Here is a 10,462-nt window from a genome sequence, read left to right as displayed (position 1 = left end):
TCCCGGTCCCGGTCCCGGTCCCTCCTGGCGCCCCCTGCTCGGCCGCGGGCCCGTGCCCTGCGCCGTGGGAAGGCCGCGCGACCCTGGCCTCTGTCCCGTCTCGTCCCGTCCCGTCCCGTCCCTTCCCTGTAGGAGCGAGCCCTCACCACCAGCAACCCCTCGGTTCTGGGTGTTGGCAGCTCCTGCTGACCCTCCCTTCAGTGCCGCCCTCGGGCCCCCTTGTCCTTTGTTTCCTCTCCTTCCCGGGCTGAGCTCACCTGTGGGGCCGTCCTCCCTCCCTCCCGTTGAGCCCGGTCACTCCTCTCTCCCTCCGGCTCTTCCCAGTCCCGGAGAAGCCGGAAAGGAGCCGGGCTGGGAGGGAGCTGTGGGGCTCACCTGGTCCACCCCTGCCTGAGGCAGGATTAGCCCTATCCAAACCATGCCATGCCTGCCATTATCTACATGAGACTGCCATCAACCCTGACATGCCACAGGCCAAACGCCCTTCATCAGATCATGCCCATTTCTCCTGTTCATCTCTTAGTACACTAAGCCAGTGTCTCTGTTAGGCCCCACCGTCCCTAACTGGCTTCTTCCTTTTCCTTGTTCTCATGCACATGCCTCTGAGAGTTCCCCTTCTCTGCTGAAGACCTGCCTGTTGGATCAGGTTGGTGTAAGGGCCTTCTTATTTGCACACGTAGCCTTGCTGCTCCTTTCCTCTATCATCTACGCAAAGTCCCATCCAGGCTCTACCATTATCCTTAGCTGCATTTCCAATTATTTAATCTTCACCTCCATAAAAACTATCAGTCAACAACTAATGCACATGAAGCTGCAATTGCAGTGTGTGTGAGGATAAGCTACATCTCACTGTGATTCACACATCCTGACATCTTCCTTGTTTTGGCTGGAAACTTCTCCATGGATGCCACAGTTACCATACTCTGCCTTTCTGCTTTTAAGAAAAAGCAAGTTGGGAAAGTAAAAGAACCAAATGGATAACAAAGAAAAGGAAAACACATTAAGAAGAATCTTAAATATGCCCCCTCGATCCCCCACAAAAAGGGTGTGCACATGACCAGAGGCCTGCACCCCTGCCTTTGCATATTTAAACCTTAAGCTCTTTGGGGCAGGCAGAGCGAGAGGCTCTATCTGTTTGTATGGGCACAGCATCCAGCATGCTGCAGTCCTGACTGACTGAAGCTTCTGGCAGTCTCCACCACACAATTGATAGGAAAATATGTCCAAATTGTGGCAGCTATACTAGGGCCACTGCAGGGAACTGCAGGAGAGGGGGCTGCCTGCAGCCAGAAGATAAAGTTAAACAAACCATTCTTCTAGTGGGAAACAGGCAGAAAACAATCATCTAAGAGCTGGGGCCTGGGCATTCCTTTCTTTCCTCTTCACCGTAAGTTCCTGGATTTGGTTATCTACATAACCATCTAAATGCCGCTTACTCAGGTTGGCATTTTATTCCTGGCTGCCTAGCCTTACCCCCATGGATCATTATATATGTGTACAGCTATAGGTATTGGCAGCAAAAATAAGAGCATGTGCGTATCTTTTTCCTGAAGTAGCTAAATGTCTACAATGCTTACCAAGAGAAGTGGGGGTCTTGGGTTCTAGTCCCTTATCTCACCTACAGTTGGTTTGAATCTACATTTCTTTGGTTTCCCAGCATGGCAGTCTAACCATTATGCAACAAAGATCAACCATAAGCTGTTTCTTCTGTAGGCCCTATGAAATCTCCTGATGAAATGGGCTGCATAGGAACTAGGGCCTATTTGATAGCTATTTTCTGATTACAATAACCTGGACCAGCATTTAGATCTTCAGTCCAGATTTGCACAGCTTCCTCCTGAAACTGATCCCCTTGCTAGTTTTTCATGAGGCATTACTGGGCTATAGTCACTCCCCATCTCTGTTTTGTCTCTACTAGTGCAGAAGCTGCTGCAGGAAGATACCTGTGTGAAACTGGTTGATGGTCCCAGCAGGAGGCCTGGATTCCTCCCTGGCTGCTGAGCTACACCTGGGCAAAAATCTTTCATCTTCCTTCCTGAGAGGTGATTCTGAAAGGAAAATGGCTGGAGAGAGCTTTGTCCAGGTACAGGTTTGGTCTGATCTAGCGCACAGCTGTGTGTGCTAAATTTCTGTCATTCAAGGGTATGGTTCTAGCTAAGCTGGCAGAAAAAAACCCTTCTGCCTCCATATGGCATGTCTCCAGTAGAGGAGTCTGCCACCATATTTGAACCAGGAAAGCTACAGTGCTAGGAGCCCCATACCATAGACAAGCCCTCAATCCCTGAAATGGACTTTTTCCTGTAGACTTGTAAGTATTTTGAGAAATAAGCAGGATCACCACCCATATCTAAGACAGTGTTAATTTAGAAACATTGCTGCACTTTACAGTGGAGTTTTACAAACCCATCGGGCTCCAGTCCATGCAGAAAAGAATAAATCTTCCTGGCAGTTATAGAACATGTAGCTACATTTTCCAAACTCCAAAATTTCACCAGAAGTTTCTGGCTTAAGTAAAGTCCTATGCTCAAGAGAAATTTGAAACTACTCTTTCAGGACACCAGAATGGAAGAGTAGCCTTCAGTGATAGGGAACACATGCTGAGGGAACAGTGCAAATAGGCAGAAGACTGCTGTGGAGAAATGATCGCACTGATTGATATGAATCCCAGGAAACAATTGGGAGCTGAACTGAAAATGAATAAGATGTCAAAGTTACAATGGGGGGAATATGGTTTATGTACTAGTCTCTGATGCAGGGGGGTTCCTTAGTCAGGCAGTTGAATACAATAGGCTGGCAATGCAACTGTGCTTCCTTGGCAGGAAATCCCTACTGTGAAAGCTGTGCTGCTCACTGTCCCAAGACTCGTTTGCAGTGACAGGCATGGGCTCTCAGGTGGGATTCGCTCCCAAAATGCACAAGCTGGAGTATATATTATTGGTCTCCCTGCTTCTGCAGGCCCCAGGGTTGCTGCTTCCAGGATGTGAATAAGTAGATGCTGATTAGGGCTTCTTTATCGTTTCAGGTTCCAGTAACTTTTGACGACGTTGCTGTTTATTTCTCTAAGGAGGAGTGGGAGGAGTTAGTCGAATGGCAGAAGGAGCTGTACAAGGATGTGATGAGGGACAATTATGAGGTTTTGTTTTCACTGGGTAAATCACCTATTCATACAATTCTGAAGGGTCTGTATTAGCATCCTCTGGGAATTGCTTTCATCCTTCTGTGGGTCCTAAGTGTATAAGCCTTTATATAATAACAGAAAAAAATTACAATATCCCATGGTGATTCTGGCTTCCTCCCTCTGTGTGGTTTTTGCACAAAATCCCAGATTCCAAACTGGGGAAGTTGGTGGAGCAAAGTATAAAGATGTCAGTTTGTTAAGCATCTGGAGCTGGAAAGGTTCAGCATGAGAAGCCAACATGGATGTGTTAACAAATGATGCCTAACAAATTTGGTCTCACACTTTGGTAAGGTAATGAGTTGGGTGGATGGAGAGAATGCAGTGGGCATAGTGTATTTGAAATTTAGTAAGGATTTTGACAAAGGCCCACATATAGGTGAAGCATAAGTGCTGCCAGTGGTGGCCACAACTCTGCGCCACCACCACAGTTTGGGGGACACAACTCTGCATCACTGCTGCCAGGCATTGGGTCTGGCACCCCATGCCCTGCTGTTGGCACAGAAATCTGAGGGGGTATGTGCCCCCACATGCTCCCCTGATGCATCACCTATGGGCCCACGTGATATTCTCATAAATAAACTGGAGATATGTAGGCTGGACAAAATTACTTTAAGGTCGATACGTATATGTTAAGTAGCACGAGACCCAGGACCTATGAAACTGTACTTGAAATTTCTGCCATTCTGACATTGATCCATTTATAATTACTCTTTACTTGTAGTCATTGAGCCAAATGATTTGGCAGAGTAACTAAATGCACAAATACATAATGGGAGGCAACTGGCTGGGCAGTAGCATTACTAACAAAGATCGGGGGGTTTTGCTGGATCACAGCTTCAGTATGAGTCAGCACTGTGACTCAGTCACAAAAAAAGGCAAATGTTTCACAAGGATGCAGAGAAGAAGTCAGAGAGGGTCCAGAGGCAGCTGAAAAAAATGATAAAGGAAGTAGAAAGCAAGCCATATGAGGAAAGGTTGAGAGTATGAGGCAGGTTTAGCTTGTAGAAAAGGAGATAAAAGAGAACATGATTTCTGTTTTCAAATATTTGTAAGGCTGCCACAAAGAAACTCCCTTGCCACAGCAGACGGGACACAAAGGAATGATCTTAAATTTCAGCAAAGTAGATAAAGATTAAATTTTAGGAAAAAACATCCTTACTGTTAGAACAGTGAGACAATGGACTAGCACTGCCCAGAGAAGCTATGGTATCTCCTTCATTGGAGGTATTCAAGAGGAGGCTGGATAAGGATTGGACAGGGATGTTACAGGAAGAGTATTTCTGCATTTGTGGTTGGGTGTTGAACCAATGACTCCTGAGGTCCCTTCCAACCTAATGATTCTATGATTTTTTTAGACAGGTAAAACATAGATTCATAGATGCTAGGGTCGGAAGGGACCTCAATAGATCATCGAGTCCGACCCCCTGCATAGGCAGGAAAGAGGGCTGGGTCTAGATGACCCCAGCTACATGCCTATCTAACCTCCTCTTGAAGACCCCCAGGGTAGAGGAGAGCACCACCTCCCTTGGGAGCCCGGCCCTGACCTTGGCCACTCGAACTGTGAAGAAGTTCTTCCTAATGTCCAATCTAAATCTGCTCTCTGCTAGCTTGTGGCCATTATTGAATACATTGAATACATACATTGAATCACTGATGATGATGTTTGTTTGTTGGTTTATTAGATCTACATCCTGCCCTATCCACAAGGCGCAGGGTGGCTTACAGTAAACAAAAAACCCACAGACAGGTTTCCTCAAACACCCCTACCAAAACCCAAGAGCTCCAACTTCCTGTGTTCACACTTATTAATTTATCCAGCTATACAGTGCTTGTTACAAAAAGGTCAGCCTTTATCCCAAGACACCCCATTTTTGTGCTCTACTTAGAGGGAACAATAGTGTATGTAATTCAGCTGTGTGGTAACTGTGTGTGAAAACTGACCATAAGAACAGGCACTGTGACTAAGCTAGCCGCTCTAGAAGAGTGGTGTTTATTTAAAATATACTTCATTGAAGCCAAGAAAGGAAAGTTGGAGATCCTAATAGTGTCACAGCCTTTCTCTAATATTTCTCAGTTTAATTGCCAGGAGCTCAGCTGGGGAACTGACATTTTGCAAAAGACATAATACTATAATATTCTTGAGTTTATTTAACAAATTGCCTTTTTTGAGCAACTGGTAATGATAATTACCTGAAACATTCTACTAACAGTGTCATACAGAACTGAAAACAGTTGCATAATGGACAAGGAAGTCAGATTTTTTTTCTTCACCATAATGCTTTTGGCCAGTTGCACCACACAAACAATGATATGTTTCATAAAGCACAGTCAGGCTATCACTCACAGGGATAGCATTTATCCCTGACTGGAACAAATATATTGAACATCCAGTACCACAAATGGTGTCTCCTGGATCTTAGACACTCAGTGTAAAACTATTGTTTTCCTTGAGCAGGCTGTTCTGCTGTCAAACCTGACATCATATCACAGATTGAACAAGGAGAAGATCCATGTGTTAGTGGACACCAGGAAGGATGTACTTCATGTGAGTAGTGATCATTTGTGGGCAGGGAGATGCCTACAGGCAGGGATCTTCATTTCTTTACTCTGGAGGAGTAGGAAACATTTTTGCCCCACAGTACACATGTCTACACATTCTGTTAGGGGGCAGCAACAAACTGCGGAACTTATTGCTCTGCAGTTTATTGCTCCCAGGAAGCTCCCAGGTGTGCATTTTGCACATATGCCCTCACCACAGCATATTGAGCTGGTCCACAGCAACCCCAGCTGGCAGAGTGTCCAGGGGGTTCAGCCTGCCAGCCTGGGGCTGCTCCAACCAAGCTCAGCATGCTGCAGAGGGGCTGGCTGGGACACAAGGGTGCTTCACCTTGTGCCTCAGCCAGCCAGTTCAGTGTCTACACATGCACTGCTGCGCACAAAAAAACTTCACAGCAGGGTAGTACTTGAAATTTATGTGTACTACCCTGCTGCAGAGTTTATTAGTTTTGTGCGCCCTAATAGGGGCACACATGTAGCTGCTGAGACATTTACTGTGCAGTTAATTAGTCACAGTAAAAATCTTGTGAGAACTTCCTAGAGGACGGGTTTGATTTAAAGGGGTTTTCTTGTGTTTTTCCCTGTGTGAAATACTTTTTTCTGGACTCATTTAATCTACCAAATCTCCAGTCTTCTCAAACCATGTCCTTCTACAGACCACTGGTTGTGCACAGTTTGAAAGTCAGTGCCCTAGAATAGTAGTTCTCAACTAGGGGGGACTGTGGCCAAGCAGGTTTCAAGGGGTCTGCCCAGCCTGGCTTGGTACATGGAAAAGCTGCCTCAGCCTCCCAGGGCTGAGGAGAGTCCTGAGGAAGGGGCAGGGGTGGGCCCACTCTGCCTGGCCCCACAGCCTCCATCTTGCAGACGGTGCTGTGTGCTGGTTGGGGAGGCTGTATACGGCTGCTGCTCAGGTAAGGGCAGCCCTGGGGCTCCCCCCTTGCCAAACTCTGCCCACTGCACCGGGGGCTGTGCAGGTGGGGCCAGGGAGCTGGACAGTTGTGGCACAGGTGGGCCATGGAGTTTTTATAGAATGCTAGAGGGGACCACAGAAAGAAAAAGGTTGAGAACCCCTACCCTAGAAGTTTAAGATGGCTCCTGAAGTATTTTTTTTTACATACTTGCCCTTCCTCCCAAGTGACCACAGACTACAAGTCCTGTTTTCTGAACAAGATCAAGAACTGTTCTGTGGGAGTTCCCCTAAGAACAGATTTCAGAATTCTTGTTCCCTTCTCATCACACACAGATGTGCATACTGCTGGGTAAGGCCTTGGCCTTGATTTACTTCAGGCCCTAGTTTTTCACTGAAAGTTGCAGATTGTCTTTCAGGTTTTTCTCAAGTTTCTGGGGGAGACACCAGATGCTTTTCAAAGTGTTTGGTTCCCACTTAGGCACCAGATTAAGGGACCAGATTTTTAGTAGTATCCAGGATAATAGACACAGAGGACTTTGGCGTTTGGGTGCTGGAATAGGAGCTGAGCTCCTGATGAGACTCTGATCTTACCAGCTAGCTTTTCAGAGCTTTACAGAGACTTGAAATTACATCTGAATGCACTCCAAAAGTCCTTTCTAAGTTTAATACTCTGCTTTTTGTCTACACAGATTCAGCCCCTGCTGCCGTAGCTCCGAATACTCTCACCTTGTCCTCACCACCTGGAGGCTCTCCTACACCTACATCATCTATTCCCTCCTCCCATGAAATGGACTCTTCTCTATCCGCTGTACATTCCATTAGCCCACAGATTCAGGAGACACACTCTGTGCATGGCATAGTCTTCACTAGAAGCCTGGGGAGATTGGGAAGCAAGTGTCCTTGTGCACTTTCAGGTCTGTCCCTTAGTAGAGCTGCCCAGGACCAAGTGGAAAGTGAAAAGATAGCATCAGGGATGACTTCATCTCATCTGTACACAGATTCAGAGAAGATCCATTCATCTGGACAAGTCCAGAGGCCTGAATCTTGTTCCCACACAAGTCAAGGATCTGAGAATAATACTTCTGTGTCCAGAGCTAAGCAGTTGCATCTGCCTGCCCACAACTTGGACATATGTAGCATTCTCCAAGAGATGCAGACAGCAAGAATACACCTAGCTAGTATAGCTGGTTCTCTGCTGGTTTTGTCATCTGCATTCCTCCCAGCCCCCCAGCCCCCAAGCACAGGCCCTTAGGAATTTATAACAGTGTGGTCTTCCCCTTTTAAGAAGAGGCAGCCAAGCCTGTTAAGGATATTCATCTGTGGGGCATTCTGATAATGAGGGAGTGTCCCACTGGGTCTTAAAATGCAGATGAGAGAGCAGAAGTGGGGGAAAAAAAGCAATGAGGGAGCAGCTTGCAAGGAAGAGGAGCCAGGTTTCTGGTTCAGGACAAAGCCAAGTGGAAAGTGCTTACTCGTCTCATGTCCAGAGAGGATGGAGGATTTGTTCTGCTGTGTTGTTAAAGACTCAGGGTTTTGGTGGTAACTGAACTGCCTGAAGGGCTAACAGCAGAGTTAACTGGCCTGCACAAGGTAGTAGAGCAAAGGACCTGCTTACAGCATTCAGCTCACGATAGATGTTTTAGACATTCTCACACTTGCAGCTGGAAGCCAGATGGAGTACGTTAGTGTGAAATACAAACCATTTCACCATAGACCATGTCCTGACACAGACACCTCACAAATATTTACTGGTGCATGTTACTGTGATTTGTCAGCACTCCTACCTTTCTCACTTACCCTTCACTTCCAGTAGTAAAGCAGACTTCAGTGATAACCATTACATTTATCATAGTATACAAACTTTAGTGCACTTGTCCATCTGATTTTATTGAAATATAGGAATAGTATACTGAGAGATTCTCTGGTAATTAACACATCTACAAGAGTGACTGTGGACATCCAGCATTCACATAATATTTAAAAAACTCATTCATTGCCCTGGGGGATCCTAGTTTAACTGGAGTTTTGTGGTTAGCTGGAAAATGACTTTCAGGATAAGTTCAAGTTTTAGTATCTCAGGACTTTTCAAGACTAGGGAAATTAGCACTAGTAACTGCATTGACACTGCAACCCTCTAACATAGACACTGCACCACTGTAAAATTGGGGATACATTGGCCTTCTGGTAAGTTACCAAGATGATGACAATATCTGAGTCCTGTATGATACATTCCATCAATAGATCTCCACATGGTATACAAGTGGAGTGAGTACTGTTAGCACCATTTTACTGATGAGGAATCTGAGGCACACAGAGGATGAGCTAGCTGCAAAAGTGTCACCTGGCAGCTTGGTTCCCCCACCCGAAGGAGCTGAAAAATTGTGAGCTAAGCACAGGCTGTGGCAAACCGTAGCTGAGATATGAGATGGGATCCTCTCCTGTGTGGACTCCCTGATGTCTGCTGATGTTGGAAAACTGGCCTTTCGTGCACTGAGCAATCTGGTCAAGGGTTTTGCCTGTGAGGACCAGCTGCGACAGGAGGGGTTGGAGTGCCACTGAAAGCTTCCCCTGTACCTGATGCAGTTGCAAGGCTTCTCATGGTTTCCCAGGCTGCTTCTCTGGAAAAAGCCTACAGACAGCATAATCAGGGAGGAAGGTGGGGAAGTAAAGCAGGTGAGGGCTAGGCCCTCATGTGGATAAGCTGGCAGGTCTGTTACTCATGTGGGTCATCCAATGTGTCCTCAGTGGGCAGCTCTGAGCAAAGATCTTCCTGCTCTCCTGAGTTTTGAAGTTTTTCCTGTCTGGGCTCTCTGATGGGCTGTGAGGATACAGGCTAAATCAAAGGGAGTGCACTACCAACCTAAGTTAAAAAAAAAACAACTTGCTATATTTAGGCTCAACCTCAGCTGTACCAGCTAGCCTGGGTTTAAAGTACCACAAAACCTGTGTGAAAGGTTTGTGTGTGTGGATGAGAGAGATGCTAAAAGCAACATCCAGGTGAGACCATGGGATACCTTTGCAGTAAAGATACTGTACATCCTTATGGACTCAAAGCGCTGAGTTCAGCATATTTAACAACATAATTTTCCAAACTCAACACCCCTGCTTACATGTGACCTGAAAAATATTTAGCAAAACAATCCTCTCTAGTTCCTTCTCATGGTAGGGTAAGGTGATTATTTCTACATCCTGGCCAGGTCTCCAGTTTCAGTGTCTTACCCATTTTTAGGTGGGGGCTTAACATTGCTGAAAGCTGTAATTTCCAGCTGCAAAATGTAACCCTCTCTCCCGTCCCTCCCCACACCTGACATTTGATTAGGGTATGTGGAAGCTAGTAATGCTGGTAAGAGAACCAAGGACAGGAAAACATTTTTGGGTGTGATGAGGCTAGACATGGCTGGATTTATGACCATAATTTTTTCAGAACAACTGCATAAAAAGTGAAAGTGCCTCATCCCCAGTGTTGCAGGCAATATGAATGTGCAAAAGAACATAAAAGCTCTCCCTTTATCATCTTATTTCCATGCTATTGAAATTTGGGGGTAGACTGAGTGCACACTGCAACCGCACACTGCCAGTGAACATATCTGTTGTGTGCTAGGATGCTAGGAAAGCAGTGGCAGGGATGCTCAAGGCTAGGGCTGGTGTGTGAGACACGGTATCAGATGTGAGTGCTCTGTGTGTGTTTGGTGGCCCCCCTCAGGTGTGTGTTCTGGGGTCTCTGAGTGTATGAGGCAGGGGGACCCGAGGGGTGTGTAGGGGGGAGAGCAGGGGACCATGATGGAGGTGTGGGGTGAGGCAGGGGCCCGTGAAGGTCT

At 46.4% G+C, this 10,462-nt stretch overlaps 1 protein-coding gene across 1 annotated transcript in view; it reads left to right on the top strand.

The window, feature by feature from the left end:
- The window catches only part of LOC102378281 (zinc finger protein 667-like), a 16,649-nt gene extending 6,196 nt beyond the window's left edge, over positions 1 to 10,453 (top strand). The window contains exons 2-5 of the mRNA XM_006020187.3: positions 1,919 to 2,083; positions 3,023 to 3,149; positions 5,634 to 5,723; positions 7,334 to 10,453. Of these exons, the coding sequence (XP_006020249.1) occupies positions 1,961 to 2,083; positions 3,023 to 3,149; positions 5,634 to 5,723; positions 7,334 to 7,896 (903 nt within the window). The 5' untranslated portion in view covers positions 1,919 to 1,960 and the 3' untranslated portion in view covers positions 7,897 to 10,453. The remainder of the gene's footprint in view (positions 1 to 1,918; positions 2,084 to 3,022; positions 3,150 to 5,633; positions 5,724 to 7,333) is intronic.
- The last annotated feature ends 9 nt before the right edge of the window (positions 10,454 to 10,462 follow it).

Source organism: Alligator sinensis, unplaced genomic scaffold (genome assembly GCF_000455745.1).
Source record: "Alligator sinensis unplaced genomic scaffold, ASM45574v1 scaffold203_1, whole genome shotgun sequence".
NCBI classification, from domain to species: Eukaryota; Metazoa; Chordata; order Crocodylia; family Alligatoridae; genus Alligator; species Alligator sinensis.
Note: the sequence above shows the minus strand (reverse complement) of the source record. Positions and strands in the feature narration are given on the sequence as shown.